The sequence below is a fragment of the Sapajus apella genome, unplaced genomic scaffold (genome assembly GCF_009761245.1).
Source record: "Sapajus apella isolate SASKATOON/1434 unplaced genomic scaffold, GSC_monkey_1.0 scaffold86, whole genome shotgun sequence".
NCBI lineage: Eukaryota > Metazoa > Chordata > Mammalia > Primates > Cebidae > Sapajus > Sapajus apella.
In genome coordinates this window covers 4807430-4826922 of record NW_022437026.1, presented here as the reverse complement: position 1 = coordinate 4826922, position 19493 = coordinate 4807430, and the positions used below count along the sequence as shown (strand labels likewise).

The window sequence follows — 19493 nt, the reverse complement described above, 5'->3', positions numbered from 1 at the left end:
GTTTCTCATTTTCAGTTGGATTCTGTGTCTGAGCTTTTCCCTGTGTACTCAGCCCCCGTTCCTTGAGGCTTCTGGCATACCCCAAGACCTCCGAAGATGCCCAGCCACCAAGCAGTACGTATAGTTTAATTTTCCGACCTTGGCTCACACAAGAGGTTGCCTGGTTGCCGCGGTGTCTGCTTCTCTCCCTGTGTCATTTTCATTGTCACCTGAATAACAGTCTTGGGTTTATCTGACTTCTGTGGGGAACCAGGACACCCCGTCAGAGCAGATCGCTTAAATCAAGTGGGGCGCGTCTCTCCTCTCGGCTGGAGTCTCACTCCACGCAGGCACGGAGATCCCTGTATGGGCCACCAGGTCATGAAAAACAAACTCATCCATCCAGACCCAAAGAATGGACTCAGAGACCCGGCAAACAGCACAAGTGAGACTTTTAATGACAGTCTTGTAAGATCAGGTGTCTGATGAGCAGGCACACCCAACACAGTTTCAGCAAGTAATTTATCCCCTAGTGCGCAGGCCCCTCCCCTGGTTCCTCAGAGGCTGAGTACTGTGGGGCACAGTCTTCCCAGACGTTGCCTATTGATTGCTGGGAAGGGGATATAGGTGTTTTGTTGTTGTTGTTGTTTAAGGTTGTCTTGCTGCGTTTTGTTGCAGCTCACAATGCATTGCAATCCTAGTTAGCTTCGGGGCTCTTCAAGTGTTTGACTTCTGACTTAAGTAGGTGGGCAGGCTGATAAGAATGGACAAAAGTGAGGTATTTTGCAGACTAGCAAACTTTTATTTTAGATGAAACTTTTTTGGTTCAGGTGAGGGCAACTAAGGAGCCAGAGGAGTGGGGGTAAGGTAGGGAGGGGAGGTTGACAACAGGCATCAGCTATTCAAGCAGGGGCCTAATATATCCTGTTTATTCTGTAGTTTGCTGACCGAAGCCGATTCAAGGCATTTTGTCTTAGAAATGGACCACGGTATACACTGTTTCCTTTAACCTCACTCAGGTCTTTATTCAAATGTCGCCTTTTCAGAATGCCCTCTCCAGACTACCCTCACTGCAAACACCGCCACCTCCATCACATTCTGTTTTCTTACTTGCTTTAGTTTTCTTCAGAACGCTCTTCAGCACCTGACACTACTTTATATATTTGCTTCTTGTCTGTTTCCCCCATAAAATGAAAGCTCTGTAAATGCAGGCAGCATCAGGCTCCTCGGTGCTGTAATCCCAGTTTATAGAACTGTCTGTTGCACTGAGTGAACATTCAATAAATATTTGTTGAATGCATGAGTGAATGCGCAAGTGAATGAATGGATGAATGAAGCCCTTAACAAATCACCAAGAGGGGACCAGGCAAAGAAAACCGCAAAGAAGCACAGTGACAGAGCAGCTGGAGTCAATCCTGGAGACCCCGTCTGCCACATGCCAGGCAGCTCCATACCAGAGAGCCCCAGGGCCGATGGTGAAGAAAGGTGTTTCCTCCACTGCCCAAGCATGGCCCTGACCCCACTCAGTGCTGCTCCAAGATGCTCCTCCATGTGAATGGCTAACCCTGCCTTGCTTTATCTCTGAAGGAATTTGGGCACTCCAGAGTCCAAGAAAGCTGGGTCATTTATTGGTAGATTCTTTATCCATGAGGCCAAAATATAAGCTGGAGCTACCAGAGACCTTACAGATAAAGTTCAATTCATCAGGGAGAAGACCAGCCAAAGACAGAGCCAGGACAAACAGGTACACAGAGCTAAGAAGCCAACCACCAGGAGAGCCCAGGCTTCTTGCTGGCCACAGTCACCAGAAGACAGGAAATAGGAACTGCCCAGGCCAAGGGTGATGCATGAGTGCCAAGGCATCCTGTTTCCCAGAGCAAGCTAGAGAATGGGGCCCAGCCTGCTAGTTCAACCACACCAGGCTCAGAGTGCAGAGACCGCGAATTCCCCTGCAGGAAAGCGATGTGCTTCTACTCATAGGGCATGTGGGTGGGTTCTGTGCAGTATGGTGGCTGTCAAGGCAGTATGTCTACAATCACCTGGACAACAGATTGTTGGCCCCACCCCCAGAGGTCCTGGTTCAGCAGGTCTGGGATAGGGAGACAATTTGCATTTCTAACAAGTTCCCAGGTGACACTGATGCTGTTGGCCCAGGGACCACACCAGTGAGCAGGTGGAGGGTGGACCTAACTTTGCAAACCAGGTCTGCTTTTCTGAACTCATCCAAAACATGTGAGGAGTTAGAAATCCTCATAAGCAGTCACCACCACGATCAAAAACAACAGCCACCATGTGTTGACCAGACACTCTGGAATAAGACTGCTTATGGTTGAAACCTTGTTATCCTGGGAAATTTACTGAACCCATCTGCATCTTAGTTTCCCAATTGTACATGGGAGATATTAGTATCTCCCTAGAGGATTTTTAAAAGGATTTAGATGAGAGAATTCATGGAGAAAGCTTTGAAAGATGCATGGTACATAGCAAGTGCTTGATGAATGGCATCCATAATTTCTGTTTGTCAACACATCTTAGAGGAAGCAAAGTGGCAGTCGCCTGGGGTTGGTAAGAGAGGAGCTCCAGGATGACCCCTAGGTGTAGGAGGCAAGAGGAGAGAAGTTACTGGAACCCAGAGGCCGGGAGGGAGTATGGGGGCCGCTACATGAAAGCTTCAGAGCAGGCCAATAGTGACCCCCCCATAGGGAGGGGCTGAGAGAATCAATGCTCCTCCCTTCCCCCCTTTCCATAGGTGCTCCTGTTGCAGCTGCCCACAGGCAGAACCCAGCCAGAAGGGTCAGCTTTGCCAGGAGAGCTCTCCAGAGCAGGGCACAGAGTGAACTGGAAGGGCAAATGCAGGATGCTGGCACACTCAGAAAAAAGGCTCCGTGTGTTGTATATTCACACTTCACCTGGAGGCAGGGTGACCCTGACCTGCTTATATTAGAGATCTTCAGTGGAAGAGCAGACGGATTTGGAGAGGCTCTGCAGGCCTGGGTGAGTGAATCCTCTTTGAACCACATCTTGCAGCCCGAATGCCAGCCACATCCCAACAGCAATCTGGTGCTGGCATCCCTTGAAAGGTGGGCCAGAGAGTCCTGGTGCCAGCCCAGCCAGGGCACTGACACAGAGCCAACCGGGCAGCAACCTCAGAGGAACCAGAACTGCTCAGTGTTCTGTAGTGAACAAAAGACTTTAAAGGTAACAGAAAAAGAAAAAGCAAGATGAATTCAGCAGAGACTAGATAGCACAGCAACCTGACGCACGGAACAGTCAGGGCCCACAGCCTGACTCTGGCCCTGCGGCCAACTCTTTGACCCTGACAAAGTCCCCTCCTTGGAGCTTCCCTCTCTGAAGGACAGTCACAATCACTCCTGCCCCTGCCGCCTGCCTCTGCCCAGATCTGCCTGATCCTTCAGTATCTGGGGACTCAAGATGTGCTAAGTCACCTTAGGCTCCTTGGAGGAAATCACTAGAGCAGCTCCATTTACTTATTCCCTTCCAAAGGGAGTGCTGCATGGGCGACACAGAGCACCTGAGGCCCTCCAACCCTTTGATCCTTGGTGTTGCAGTTCTCTTAGGGACAGAAATAGTCTCAAAAAGGACCTGTCACACAATGAGCAAGCTACAGAGCCTGGACAACAGCTCCAGTCTCCTGAATCCCACAAACCTCTTTCTAAAGTGGGTTCATTTACAAGCAACTCCACTGAGGGCAAAGGAGATGAAGGATGGTGATCCCTGATGGTAACTCACAAAGACAACCAGCTGCGGAGCAACCATTATGCTTTACTCCCCCGAGCGGGCAATCTCTACCCATAGTTCATTTACTTATTCATTCATTCATTCAAACAACATCCACTAAGTCATCCTGTCACCCAGGCATCGTGCTGCAGTGTGGAGGAGAGACAGGCACAGAGCAAGTGCTGAGAAGAGGAGTTAATGCGTGCGCTTATCTAGGGCAGTATGGATAGAGAGGAGATGGACGTGAACAGTGTTAAGAAAGTAGAATTAGCAGGCTTTTGTCATAAATCATCTGAGATTGGGGCAGGGGAGGTGAGAATAAGGGAGGCCTCTGGTCTGATTCCTGACTTCCCACTGGGGCGAAGGGGAGAATGGCAGTGCCCTTTATGAGACAAGGAGAGAAGCAGATGAGCAAATTGGGAGGAAAGGCGAGGAACGTAAGAGCCTGTAAAACACAGAGGAAGAGAAATCCAGCCAGAAATGCAGATCTGGATGTCCCAAGATGTGGAAAAGGATGAGATCACCCAGGGACAGATGTTGTTGGAGGCAACATCCCTGGCCGAGAAAGAAGAATCCACATGGAAGCTTGAGAGAGAGCAGTCAGGGAGGTGGGAGAGGCAGGAGAAAGCAGGACTTAGAAGCCCAAAGAGCAGTGGCTATCAAGTCAAAGGCAACAAGCAACAGTGTCTAGTGCCACGGGAGCATCCACTGCAGTGAGTCACAAGGGGGTCTCCAAGGCCACTGGCAAGAGCCACGTCAAAGGGGAGTAACTGCAGGGACGGCCACGGAATCACTTCGCACTGCCGGGCCCCCCAACTCCCAAGGCCCCAGTGTGAAGCTCAGCTACTGGCACCAGCCACAGTACGCAAAGGAAGACAGCATCCTGGCTCAGGCCTGTGTCCTGGGAGATAAGCCAGGCCCCAGCACTTTAGAAATGATGGTCCAGCGCTACACATTAGGAAGCCAGAGAAGGATGGCTTTAATGGATTTGGAATTCGAATCTTCGCTTTTCTTTTCCTTTAGCCCTTTTCATTTTCAAGGCTAGATCCTTGACACCTGTGTAAGGTTATGCATCAACTGCCCAGTCAGGCAGGCACCAACAGAACAGCTGCCTGAGAATGGATTCTTTCCAACGCCCAAGCCCACACAGCCCAGAGCCGAGAAGCTGGGCTGCCACTTGGGTAATGAGCCCTTCATAGTCTCTCCTGCTTAGAAAAGAAAGAGCTATTGCTCTTAGATGCATAGAAGTCCAAGCCTGGGAAGGGAAGAGAGAAAGACTGAGCCAGCAGGAGGGAAACAGAAATGAAGGCAGAGGTTTCTGGAGCAAGGTTCCTTCTTCCCCAGACAAATAATTGCCGGCAGGCCACCTGCAGTGAGTCACGTCCTTTATCCAAGTCACGGACCCAGAAAGTTCAGCTTTGGCCAAGTCCTTTGTCCAAGTCACAGCCCCTTACATCCTTTGTCAAAGTCTCAGACCCAGAAGAGTTCTGCTCCCCTCCAAGCCATAGCCCAGATTAACAGCACCTTTCTGGCCTCCCGAAGCTGCCACTTTCTATGCCATTTGCTGCCAAGGGGAAAACATCTCTCCATTGTCAACAGCATGAATTCAGTGCCCGTGGACATGTCTGGAAGGGACAGCCATGTGGAGCAGGCATCCAGCTCCATCAACAGCATGATAACGGGAGACAGGCATGGAGCAGCACTGGAGGCCCCCGAGACAGCAAGGCTATAGCAGTAAAGGGTAAGATCTGCACACAGCCCCCTACCTCTTAAGGTCCTCATTGGAGCCCATGGTCTCCATTTATTTGAGGGGCAAGCCTGCAGACTGAGATAGATGGGGATCATTGCATCCACTTCTCAGATGTGTAACTCTCTGCAGCAGAGTCAGGATCACGGGTTCGGGCTCTCGGTTCTCAACTTTTTCAGTGTTACTTGGTATCAGCTGAGGGCCCGAGGAACTGGAGGGAATATGTAAGGAAAGCTAAGGCAGCTGCTCCTTCGGGCTCAGGATAGGTCCCTGCTGCCTTGACTGGATTATGCGAAGTGCCCTCCCAAGGTGGGGGTGGACCCGAAGAGCTCTTAAAACGCTGATCTCAGCTGCTGAGGCAGAGCTGTAGGAAGTGGGGTGGGATACAGGCTTGCAGCACTTTGGTCAAGCCTCCAAGAAAAGCCACCAGAGCTGGCCTTGTGGCAAGGCCCCAGGCCCTACAGGACTGGTGGTCCAAGCCAATGGTTTGTTTTTTTTTACATATTGGAGTAAGGAACAATTTATGTTTATCTATTTAAAAAATACAGTTTAATTTTTTCATTGACAAATCATAACTGTACCTATTCATAGGGTATAGAGGAATATTTCCATACACAGGATGTATGGTGATCAGGTCGGAGTAATTAGTACGCCCAGCAGCTCCCACTGTTGTCATTGTTTTGCATTGGGAACATTTGGTATCTTCCATCTAACTAACTGAAACTATATAGTATATTATCGTTTGCTGCAGTTATCCTACAGTGCCATGTCTAGAACTCCAGAACTTACTATAAAGAGTACATGGCTGTGCTGGACCCGCAGCACGCATGAGTAAAAGGGCCTGGGCCATGCTGGAAGCAGGGGTCATGTCTACTCTGCAGAGCCGCCCCACCCCAGAACAGGAGCCCGAGCCCCTGAGTGCCCACAACTCGGAGCCTGGGCTTCAGGACAGTTCAGATCCCTGGTCTGATGGATCAGGTCAAGGGGGAAAATATTTTGGCTGCTCCAAACCCTAAAACACTCCTGCCCCAAGCAAGGTTTTTCAGGGGCTCCCTACAGTGTCTTTGCTGCCACCGCCTAAGCATGGGGCATTCCTGATTGTCCCAGGCAAAGTCCTCACTCCCCTGGCCCTTTCTGAGATTTATATCACGCCAGTTATACCAGTCTATACGAAAATCTCCTCTTACTCAGTTTGCATTGATTAAAAACCTCTCTGCAACTCTGACTTTGCCTGACTTTGCTCTTCAGCAGTGGACATCTAACTGGGACAGCTTAACTGCAGACCTGCTTTAGGTCAGATGGATGGTGGCTTTGACCTCAGAAGTATACTCTTCTAGCGGGATCCTCTGTGACTGACAGAGCCTCAATCAGTGAATCAAAAAGGGGAGCAACAAATAGATACTCATTTAATTGCTAGCATCTGTAGAACATTTTTTTTCATGCAGGAAAGGTGCATGTGGCAATGATAGTTCATTGAACAAATAGTTTTAAGGCACCAGCAATTGTGGTCGATGCTGGGGTTCAGTGGTGAGCAACATAAACAGCGTCTACTCTCACAGAGTTGACGGTTGACTCTAGGCGAGGAAATAGGGAAATAAAGCACAGGGTGATATGTGCCGAGACGGCAGGCACTGGTACTATAGGAAAACATAGGAGAAGACTTGGATCTGAAGGTGGTGGCTGGGAAGTCTTCCTGGAGGAAATGACATCCACACTGAGACATAAAGGGAGAGGAGGAGCAACATGTTGAGGAGGGAAGTGGGCAGCTGAGTGTGGCTGGAGCAGAGGGAAAGACTTGGAAGAAATGGAGTTGGAATAGGACTCAGTCTTGAGTACACAAGGGCTCCTGAGCCCAGGTGAGGAGTGGGTCACGATCCTAAGAATAAGGGAAAAGCCACTGCCGGAGATTAAGGAAGGGAGAAGCAAAATCGGGTTTCTGTTCTAGAATTCACACTCACACTGCGGTGAGAAAATACCAAAGCAAGGAAAGGGAGGGTGTGCGGAGAACATCTAGAAGGTCACCGCAGAGATGCAAGCAAGAGGTGAAGAGACACGAACCAGGACGACCGCAGTGGCCCTGGAATGGGGAGGACAGATTCAGGACAAAGAGGAGAAAGATGTAAGATGCAGAACTGGCAGGTCTTGTTGTGGAGAAAGCAGAGAGCAGAGTGCAGGCTTGTGATTTCAGTGACTTATTACTAAGCAAAGTGAGAACGGCAGGAGCTGGGAAGAGGGTAGGACTCCGGAGGCAACCCTGGTGAACCTGCGGTGTCTGTGAGACGTCCCAGTGAAGCTGTCCTGCAGGCAGTCGGATGTGCCAGGCCAATCGCAGGCAGTCAGGTCGGATACAGGGGCTGCAGTCCGGAGTCTGACAACGTAGCCTGGTCATGGCGTGAGGGAGCTGATGGGGTCACCTGGAGACAGCATGCAGAGATGGTGACCTGAACAAGCCCACAGCACCACAAGCCACAGAATCAACGAAGCACATCAGCTGCAAAGTCAGGGTTGCATAATGTCTCTGACCCTAAACCTCAGATCTGTCATCTCTCTCCACTGTTCCCACAACCAGCCTCACCTGAACGTGTTTCTCACTGCAAACCCGCTCTCCCACGTTGAGACGTCAGACCCCGCGTCTAGCTCAGAAGCTCCAGGCCAGTAATTAAATGTGTACCTCATGTCTCACAGATTACGAACTACAAATCACAAATGACACGTATGTTTTCGTATGAGAGTGTTCTCCTGTGTGACAGACCTACTGACTCAGATGCGTGTACACATCCCACATAGAAATGGCCTGACACAATGCAGTCTGTCGGGAACAGGTCATTTATATCGACTTTTAGCGAACATCGGAAGTGACTATTCCCATTTTGAACGATACATTTTCTCCTAAAAGTGAAACAAAAACTGGGCAGGAAAAAAAATCTTAAAGTTATAACAGTAGGAAAAAAAAAAAGAAAACATCTGTCCAGCTTTATGTCGCATCCCATTATCAAATTTAATTCTCATGGCCATCCTATCAAATGGGTTTTATGATCCACGGGGATGAAAGCGAGATCCAAACTCAGGTCTGACTGCTAAACTCTCCCTTACACCATACAGCTTTGATTTGGGGAAAAGGGGAAGAATACAAAAATTAGCAGGGTGTGGTGGCACACACCTGTAATCCCAGCTACTCGGGAGGCTGAGGCAGGAGAATCGAATAAACCCAGGAGGCAGAGGTTGCAGTGAGCAGAGACGGAGCCCCTGCACTCCGGCCTGCGTGACACAGCAAGCAACATCTCAAAAACAAAATAAAACAAAATAAAATAAAATAGGAGAAGAAAAAGAATTCTAACAAAAGGAAGTTGGCATAGTATGCGCTGTATACAGGTTTATTTTCTTTACTCATTCAATAAGAGTAGTCATCAATTTTCTACTATGTACCTGTAGGCAAAAATTGAACTAATAATGCATGTCAATAGAGAACATGCCTTAATTAGGGCCCCATCTACACTTCTGATGGGCTATAACCATTTGTGGAATTCTTTGACTGAGCCTCCCCAGAGAATTGCTGTCATGACTGCTTGTCAGGGTGAGATGAAGTCGTTGAATTTAATGTGTCTGTGGGAATTGTAGTCTTTCATTTTCCGGGAAACCCAGGCTTGAAAGGCCACCACTTTACTTTAGCTAACAAGAGATGATCTTTCACAACGCAGTGACAAACGGGGCCCTAATTGAGGAGTTTGCCAACAGCCCTTCCCTTTATAGTGGCATTAGCCCAATTTGGCCTTAGCTGTACCACGCACACAACTTATATTCTCTCTGCGGGATTTAAGGCCAAGAAGACAGGGAATTTAACTCAGTAATTAAATCTCCAATCTGCAATCTCCGCCTGGCCATCTCTCTCTCCTATCACCTGTCCATGCCTCAGTTTCTCTCAGTAGGAACACGAGGGAAAGTCACCAATCAATCCAGTAATCAGCCAGTAGGAATGAGCAAGGCTTGAGTAGGGCACTGAGAAGCCTGAGAGCGTGTCTGCCCCTCGGCAGCCTCCCGTAGAGGGACCGCTTCTCTCCCAGGCCCTGATTCCCTCACACCTGTAGGAACTCCATGAGGCTTCATTTTCATTTTATAGGTGTTGACAAACACCAGAGTTCTACTCCCAAAGCTGAGAGTGAGCCTGGAGCATGGTAGGCAGCCTGTGGGTCACACAGGCTCCCTGTTCCTCCTATAACTGGGGCCCTTCACATGACACAGTGGACCCCTGGGCAGCGAAGCTAAAGAGCCCTGTCTTCAGCTGTTTTCTTGGCTCCACCTGGCTGACCTGAGAATGAATTCCCAGAATCAAAGTCGCCTTCTCTGGACTGCTCTGCTCCCTCCTCTTCCAGTGCCCCCCAATTCCACAATGTCACCAAAAAGGCCCTGTACTTATCTGTTCTCCTTTCATGTACCGTTGGTTAAGCCCAGATCACTAATAAAGCTAATCTTTCTTGAGCATTCGCCATGTGCCAGCTTTATGCGAAATAACTCACTTAGTCCCTGTGATAGCCTTACGGGATAGTGCACCATGACCCGTATCGTAGAGGATGAATCACACGGATAGATAACTGCAGTAAGTAGTGCAAGCTAGGAGGCACCAGGGTTGAGCTTGAACCCAGCTAGTAGCCCCATGCTAGCCCCAGAGGCTGCACACTTAACCCCACACAAAGCTGCTGCAGGCTGGGAAGTCAGTGGTCTACACGATTTAATTATTCATTGTCCTTCCTGTCCTCCAGAATAGCCCTTCAAATAAGCTACTCATCGGCTCCCAAGCCTACCATTAAAATAATTCCTCTGACAAGTACAAAGTAAAGCAGGTGGGAGGATGAGGTGATCTAACCCAGGGAGGCTGTTAAGGGCCACAAGCCCCAATCAGTTGTAAGCCCATTTCCACATATGGAAGTGCATCGTCCAAATCTCCAGGTGGGCGGGAGCTGGTGTGGAGCAAAGGTTAAGACAAGTGTAGCCGGGCGCGGTGGCTCAAGCCTGTAATCCCAGCACTTTGGGAGGCCGAGGCGGGTGGATCACGAGGTCAAGAGATCGAGACCATCCTGGTCAACATGGTGAAACCCCGTCTCTATTAAAAATACAAAACATTAGCTGGGCATGGTGGCACGTGCCTGTAATCCCAGCGACTCAGGAGGCTGAGGCAGGAGAATTGCCTGAACCCAGGAGGTGGAGGTTGCGGTGAGCCGAGATCGCGCCATTGCACTCCAGCCTGTGTAACAAGAGTGAAACTCCGTCTCAAAAAAAAAAAAAAAAAAAAGACAAGTGTAAGGTTGGGAGTGTGGACAAAAGAAGAGAGGCAGGAGGCCACTTCACTAGGAGAGGGCATTCCAGCTCTACTTACTGCCTCCATAATGTTTATCAGGATAACTAAACTGCAAATTCCAGTTTCCTGGATTGCAAAACAGAATTCATAAAGTTGCTTAGTAATGTTGTTGAGTAAATTAAATAAGGCAATGTTTACAAAGTGTCCGACACAGCACCCGACACATAATATGTATGTTAAAATGGTAACTCTTGCTATAACGATGGCTACTTCCAAAGAAAAAGCCATGATAGAGACCATGGGGAGCCAGTGGGTGCAGTGTCCAACTGAGAAGCAGGAAAGAGATGAGGGAGAGAGACCACGCTCACAGACTTTGCAACTATTCTGAGGCCATTCATCAGCCATTTGCTCTGTGATGGGCACAGTGCTGGGTAACGTCATGGGTTGAATTGTGTCATCTAAAAAGATGTGTTGAAGTCCTAACCCCCGTTACCTGTGACTGTGAGTTCATTTGGAAATGGGGTCTTTGCAGATGTTTTCAAGTTAAGATGAAGCCATATTGGATTAGGGTGGCCCCTAATCCAACAAGACTGTCGTCCTTATAAGAAGAAGAGAAGAGGTATAGACACACATAGGAAAGAATGTCCCGTGAAGATGAAGGCAGAGACCAGATGATGTGTCCGCAGCCAAGGAATGCTGAGTATCACTGGCCACCACCAGAAGCCAGAAGAAAGGCAAGGAACAGATTCTCCGTGAGAACTTCCAGAAGGCCCCAACCCTGCTGGCATCTGAATTTCAGACTTCTGGCTTCCAGAACTGTGGAAGAAGACATTTCTGTTGTTTTAAAATCACCCAATTTGTGGTACTTTGCTACAGCAACCCTACGAGGGTAGCACAGGTGATGAAACTACAAAGACCAATGTTAAGCAAGTTTCTGTCCCGTAGCCTTTAGTATTCATTTTATCCCAATAAAGTAGCTGGATGAGAGTCCAGATCTAATATTGATGGCATAGGGTCAAGCTTCCAAAGAGCTGTACTTTGCTAAACAAGAGTCTTTTTCCTGGTACTCCAGCTAGGACCCCAGGCGTAGGAATAATTTAGATGCACAGGGAGAGTGGGATGATGGCTGTCCCTGCCACAATCATGCCAGGGCCCTGTCACCCACACAGCATAGTATTGGAGACTGTGAAAGTGAGGACGACGAGATGATGATATAAGCAAGAAAAGGAGTCCTGGAGAAAGGAAAGTAAGGCTGGTGTCTCTTCCTAGGTTTCTTCCAAATTTACCAATCCACATTCCTCCTTTAATTTCTCCACCCTTTCTCTTCATATTTTAGGTTTCTACTCTGGTTCTTCTCATGCCTTCATAGCCCAGTGGACTGGAAAAAGCATTTCAGTGACTAGAAAGCCAGACTTTGAGCCCCAGCCCCATCACTTACTAGCTGTGGGATCTTGAGCAAATAACAGTATCTCTCTATGCTTCCGTTTATTAATCCATACAATGGGGATGATATGTAATTCACAGCATCACACATGATGCAATGTATTAAGCAAGCATTTTAAGCTCTACAAGAAGGAGGGGGCCCTCACTATGCACAATTCCTAGACCTTATGCAGAGAAACACTGGTCTTAGACAATACAGATCAGGATGTACCAGAAAGTTGGCACAAAGAATAAAAACAATAGATGATATGCTACGTTTACAGGAGGTATAAAGAGTACAGACCCAGGAGTCCACAGGGTCTCAACCCCAACACAGAAGAGCGCTGTGATACTGGACAAGTAGTTCCTATCTCCTGATTTAAATGATTTGAGTTTCCACTCAGATTTAAGAGTCTGTGACTTTATGAAAATAGACACCTCAAGCTGTTCACCCATATAAAATTACACTTTAAAAAGAGATCTTTACTTAGGGGTCACTCGTTACAAATCTGGGAAAGATGTGACGCTTGAGGGAATTCTTATAACAAGTGAAGTAAGAAAAGACGTTTGATGTGTGAAATATCCAGTGGCTATTTTGGCTGGATAATACTGGAGAGACAAATCTCAAACACTCCTATCCTAGCAATTCCTATTAGAAGTCTAATACCAGAATATCAGAAAAAGAGATTGGAATCAATGGGAACAAAAACTAGTAAAAAGGGTGAGACAACCCCAAATGGAAAGGTAACCAGTCAGTTTTCATCTCTCTTTAGAATAACATACACAAAGGTGACTCAAATTGCAATCAAAGAGGTTGAGTTCAGACTTCAAGGAGAACTTCCAACTACTGAGACACTCGAGGAGTTTGAGGAAATTCCCTTCTCTGAAACTCCCTACTGTGAAGCTTTTTAACAAGCGACCAAGTGGCCAACTATGCATCCTGGGTTAGGTGGTTCTCAGAGACAGAGGCACAGACAGGATGACTTTTCAGAGGTCCCTTCTTGCCTGTGTTCACTCTATCTTGTGACTAAGCCAGTTCACAACAGCACCACCTGCTTGCTTCTCACACACAGAGGCTGCTTTCAATTACCTTGGCTGTTCACATATTTTCGTGCTGCCCATTTTTCCCCTGCTGGCAGAGTAGACTCCAAGGTGTAAGGACTGTTTTTACAGATTTTTGTATGTTCCACACTGGTATGTGATAATCACTTCATGTTGCAGTTAGCAAAGAGGAGGAAATGAAACCCACTCCTGAGTTGGAGACAGGAGTGTTGTGTTTCACCTTCTTTGACAGCCAAAAGCCAATTTAGGGCTCTCTGAAAAGCCAAATTTGCCAGGCAAAAAAAAAAAAAAAAAAGTGGGTATCTTCTTAATTCTCCTGAGCTCACTTAAGGACTGAAATCAGTGTTTGCCGAGGGAAGAAACGGTGACATGGACTATGGTTTTATGGATCATTTCAGCTACAGAAATGAGAAAGTGGGAGAATACAGTCAGTTTGCACTTTTTTTTGGCAAGACTCCTAAAAGCTAGCAGGATAATAATCATAGATGCTTATTGAGAGCTCACCATGTATAAGGCAATGTTCTAATCCCTTTATATGAATTAACCCATTTCAGCATCACAACAATCTTAAAAGGCCCAGAGATGTTAAGCAACTTGTTCAATGCAATAACACATCTACTAGGTCCAGAGCTGGATTGAAAAGCTTCTGGCTCCAGAGGCTGCATGGTCAGTTCGTGTACACACTCTGCAGAATCACACATAGATGCAGACCATCCTCAGAGAAGTGGGCCTGGTTCCTCCTCTTTCTCAATTCCCTGACCCCTATAATAATGGGACCACATTCTTCATACCTGAAAGTAACTTCCTGAAGAGAAAGATCTGTTAGCCAAAACCACCAAGATACACCATGCCAGAAGTCAGCTCAGTTATCCCCGGAACTCACTGCAACCCCTGGTCTCACTGTCACATTGTAGGATTTTTTCCAGCCTGTAATTATTCCCTCTCCCTGGGCCAGCAAGTCAACAGAACATTCAAAAAGACAGCCTCCAAAGTGACTCTTTGCTAAAACTGTTTTCCGACTCCTGGGGGCCCTCCTTTGAGGTGATAAAACTCTAATCAGGGAGTTATCACCATAAATAATGGAACACGCATCAGACTTTCACCAAGAATCAGTAAAGCAAGCAGCAGCTCAGAAGGGTCCACTATCCCCTCCATGGTTCATAATTGGGCATTGTAATTAATCCATTTACCTGCGATTCAAATCGGCACTCCATAATAAGAGTCCATAATGACTGAATATTGAATAGGTACATGAATAACCAAAATGTACCCATGATTTGACTGGCTTCAGCACCTTGATTCCCAGAATATTTACCCATTTTGAGTTTTAAAGGTCCACAGCAACGTTTAAGTACAGTAGATGGGCGGGGTGGGAGATAGGAAGCCCAATTTCCAGAAAGCCATGAGTGACTAAAGCCCAGAAGACTCAAGAGCTTGTTCACAATCACATAAATCAATTCAGTCAAAATTTATTAACATTTATTACTTATTGTGTGTCAGGCCCAGTGCTAAGAACAGGGTATTACCCCCTCAAAAAAGTGCATTATCTAATAGACATATAAATAGACACACACAAAAAGCCAATTATCTTGCAATAGGAAAAGTGAGAGACAGGCGTTAGGAACACATAAGAAAGAGTGATCACCCTCCCTAGGGAGAGAGGATAAATGGCAGATCTGGGAAGGCTGCCCAGAGGAGGTAACATTTGAGTTAAGTCTTGCAGGTTGAAAAAGATTGTTTTCCAGAAAGAAGAAGGGGGAAAGAGTGGCACAGGCAGACGGAAGAGTAAACACAAAAGCATTCAGGTACGCAGTGGGAGGTACTTTTCCGAGAATTGTATAAGACAGGTATCAATGGGCTTTACACACCATGCTAAGGAAACTGACCTTTATCCAGTGTCCTGTAGACAACAGGACAACATCCTAAGTTTTTAAAGAGATGCCTGGTCATGAGCAGATTTGTGATTCCAAAGGCTGATCCAGTATAGTAGTGATTATGAAGCTGGTTTAGAGAAGAGGACCAACAGTTCAGAGGCAAGTGCCTTAGTGAGGGCAGAGGTGAGGTGACCTGTCTCGGGCACTGACAACCGGCTGAAAAGGAAAGTGGGACTGGGGGCTTTGCAAATATTCCAGAAGGCCCGAAGGGTTTCTGATGAGCCTAGGGAACAGGGGAGAAGGAGAACAGGCTGGCAGGAGAACAGTGTTTCCCTTAGCTGAGGAAGAGAGGCATGGCTGAACGATCAGGAGAAAGTGTACACGGAACTGGCACCACTGCATGGAACTGGGTGCATGTTCTCTTGTTAACAGAGAAGGGAACTGAGGTCAGAGTGGTTGAAGAGTGCGCCCAGGGCCACCCATTGCCAATGGTGCCCACTGAGCCTGTGCTGTTGATGCTCTTATGCCCTAGCTGGGTATTTCACTTTGTGGAGGGAGGCTTTGGTCACAATGTAGGTAGTTTTATTCTTCATTTGCTCCCTTCCTGCCCAACGGTTGGAGTATCTCTCAGTATCTTTACCTTGTGAAAGAATACCTCCTCCCATCTTTGCCTACCCCCATCACTGCATCTCTCCATTCCAAAGTATTTCTCTCCGCCCACTCCTCATCTACTCCCATTCACACATGGCATCTTGTTAGAAATAGCAAGGGTAGGGCAAACAGCAATGAATCAGAAGTGGGGGCAGTCTGTGTTTCAGGGCTGACTTAACCCACCAGATGACTTTCAGCAATTGCTTGGCCTCAGCCTCAGTGTCCTCAACTATAAAATGGGAACAAGAAATGAATACTAATCTTGGCTTATCTCACAGGACTGTTGTGAGGATGGAATGAGATAAACAACACAAAGCAGGAAAAGATGGCTGCAGGATTCCCCCTCAGAGTTGTCCATGAGACTGTGAGTCCCTTGAGAGCAGGGACCAGGTGGTCCTCATGTTTGGAACTGAGGTCCCTAGCTTTCCTGGTACAGAGCCGGTGCTCCCTAAAGACGTATTGAATTCAGAACTAGGACCACTACCAGGCTCCCCACCGCCCACTGACACACATGGAGGCGTGCTCCTGCCGCTCTCATCCACCACAAATGCAGGCAAGCCCACAACACCCTACTTTTGGAAGTGCTGCTCTAGTCCTGGCTTATTCCAAAAACAGCCAGTTCCTGGAGGGAAACCAAATGATTGTCACGCTGCCTGGATGCCTCCGCTAGGCACGTTTGACCAAGTCTGGGTTCTACCCCTTCTCCAAGGAAGTTGCAATAACTGAACCGACACCCTGGCTCACACCCCTCCAAGGAGCCCCAGCTGGGTGGTCTGCCCCTCGCCGCACTGCCTTGGTGCCCAGTACGCGCCGTGGCTTTTTGTTTGTTTGTTTTGTTGTTGTTTGCAGGAGCCCGGCCGCCCCTACTGCTGTTTTCATTGATGCCTTAAGCAGAGCTGGCATGTGCAACTGCTGAGAGGGGGGAGCGCGGAGCGGCGGGGGAAGCAAGTAAAAATAGCCTGGCGCGCGGCGCTCTGCCTGCTCCGGACGCCTTTAACCCTCGCCGAGGTTGGGAGAGCGCAGCGGCCGCCGCTGCACACTGCGGAACCTGGCAGGGGTCTGCACCCAGACCCCGCGCAGCAGCAAAGGAGCCCGCAAGGCAAAGGAACCCGCAAAAACTTTTTTTTAGAAAAATAAGCCGGGGGTGGGGCGAGGTGGAAATGCAGGGAGGAAGTGCTTCTCGCTTCCAGGGCTCCAGCCACCTGGCAGAGACCGATACGTGCCCGCTCGCTCCACACTTTGCAGAAGCGCGGCCTTGAAGCGCTGGGTTATTTTTAGAAACCCCTTCCGCCGGTGGGCGATCAGAGGGCTGATTGGGTGAGGGGACTGATAAGGCTGGGTTTCTGCTGGGAGGCTAGCCGCCTCGCACTACACATCATTCCGAATGTCTGCTCTCAGGTGGGGGCTGGGGAAGAGGCAGTGGTGAGGGGACGGCAGGCATGCAGGCTTTGCCCTAACTCAAGGAGACAGCATTCGTTTTTGAATGCCCCACTGCCTTCAAGTCCTGGAGGGTGTTTGTTTCGAAATCGACAATTGCCAGATGCACGCTCCTTCTAGTCTCTCAGAGAATGGGGATGTATAAAGCTCTGCTGCCTACGCGGTGGGGTAGGGGGTTTAGCAGCAGAGTTAGGACTTCGAGGGAAGAAGACTAGGAAGGGTCTCTCTACCTTTTTGCATTCCGGCAAGACAGAGGGACAATCCCCGCGCCACACCCCCATCCCCGCCCCCCCGCTGCATATGGGTAACCATATGTGAGATGTGCGGCAGCCTCACCAGACACCCAGCTATTAATAGAGCCCGGGAGTTTGCTCTCCGTGTCTTTTTCCTGCCACTGAGTAAGGGATGATCTTCACACACATGCCCCACTCCGCCCCCACCTCGGCGCACCGTTTCTCCAGGAAGGTAAGGGGGCTGCCCACGCTGATCCCTTTCGTGACTACAGGTGCCCAGGGCCTATGGAAAAGTCCTGTTACTGTAATGACAGCGGGGTCAGGGCAAGGCGAGGGAACACAGCCTCCAGTCTTGGGACGCAAAGCCCGGCAGGGCTCTCTGTGGCTCAGGGCCAGCTGGAGAGAAGAGAAAAAAGGCAGCTGCCGAAGGCGGGGGCCAAAAACACAGTTTGCGGAGCTAGAGCGACCTCCTCAAAAGCCCTTGCGGGACGAGCGGCTGCAGACCCATTTCTCACTGCAGCCGGCGGCGCGCGGCCCCCACCGTCCGCGCAGGCTCGGCTGCTGCAGGGGCGGACGCTGTCCCTGGTGCTGAAGGTGGCCGCGGCCAGCGTGCCCTGCCGGATTTAGCTAAGCCCCCGAGGCGGCTCAGACAACTGAGGATTGCAGACTTCTATCTGGCCCGGGTCCGGGCCGGAGGGTCTGTAGGAGGTGCCCAAATCTTCCTGCCGGCTCGGCCCCCGCGGTCGGGAGCCCTCCGCGCTGCTGCGGGGACGGAGAGCTCGGGGACCGACTCGAGCTTGAAGGGTAAAGCTGAGGCAGCGGCAGACCTGGCCCCAGGATTACCCACCCCAGTTCTGCACAAAGCCAGGACCCGGGAGCCCTCACGGAGCCCAGAGGAGAGGGCAGGGGAGCGCGGCTGCCCTGGGTTTGGGACTTGGGGGCAGGAGAAGGGAGCAGCGGGTGGCAGGAGAGGGTGATGGGGTGAGAGCGGCTGCTTTGCATTTTCAAGAGGGAGGGGACCTGAGACATGAACTCCCCCCCACCACCACCACCAACACACACACACACACACACGAGGAGGCCGGCAGAAGCAAGCGGGATGAAGCTGGGGAAAGTTTGGCACTCGGTGCTGAGCGGCGGCGGCGGCGGCGGCGCGGTGGTCTGGGTGGGCGGCGGGGTCTCCGAGAGCCCCTGCTCGCTCGCCTGCTTACCTCGGTGTTCTCGGCCGCGTTCTCCGCCATTTTCCTCCTCAGGAGCAGGCAGCGGGAGGAGTGTTTCATGCCCATAAGAGCCAGCAAGGATTTGGTGATACAGAGATAGTAGAGAAAGAGAGAGAGCTGGTGTAGCTTTAAAAGAGAGAGCGAGAGGATGGGAGAAAAAAATCCAACCCAGCCCCTCTGCTGGAGCGTCAGCCGGCACAGTCAGCCACGGTGGAGTCTGTTCTGCAGTCTCCACTTTGTTTTATTTTCCTCCCTTCTCATCTGCTCCGGATTCCTTCACACAGTTTCAAGTTCTCCTCGTGCCCCCGACCCCCTCCCCGCCCCTCTCCACCCGCGCTGCGGGCTAAGCGCGAGGGAAGCAGCCCCGAAGGCTCCGCGGCGGCGGCGGCGGCGGCGGCGGCGGCCGCGGCTCCTCTCCAGGCTGCTCGCAAAGTCCGGCCGGCCAGAGGCAGCCGCCAACTCCTCTCAACTTCTGCCGATCCGCTGGGCGAAGCAACACGCTTCCTGCGCGTCTCTCCTAGGGGCTGAGCCGGGTGAGTGGGGGCGGGGTAGGAGGTTCAGTGGAGCAGGCGGCGGCTGGGCGCAGACCGAGGGCCCCCAGCGCCCCCGGGCCCGCCCCCTCCCCTTGTCTCCGAGGGTCTCGGCCGCCTCCACTCCCTGGCGCTGCGCACAGCAACTTGCGCGGAGGCCAGGCCCGCGCTGGGGGCCCAGAGAAAGCAGGCGCCGGGCAAGGCTCTTGCAGGTTCTTAGACCCGGTGCGCGTGCTCCTACCTAGGGTGAGCTCCGGGAGACACCCGGCCACAGTTACCTCGCACCCCCCTCACCCCGTCCCACCCC

General features: G+C 50.1%; 1 protein-coding gene across 2 annotated transcripts in view; it reads right to left on the bottom strand.

The window, feature by feature from the left end:
• The window catches only part of PRMT8 (protein arginine methyltransferase 8), a 94888-nt gene extending 75738 nt beyond the window's left edge, over positions 1-19150 (bottom strand). Inside the window, exon 1 of one of the 2 annotated variants that reach the window (XM_032254490.1) lies at positions 18648-19150. In XM_032254490.1, the coding sequence (XP_032110381.1) occupies positions 18648-18722 (75 nt within the window). In that variant the 5' untranslated portion in view covers positions 18723-19150. The remainder of the gene's footprint in view (positions 1-18647) is intronic. The other variant, XM_032254491.1, reaches the window with a different exon arrangement.
• Positions 19151-19493: the final 343 nt, after the last annotated feature.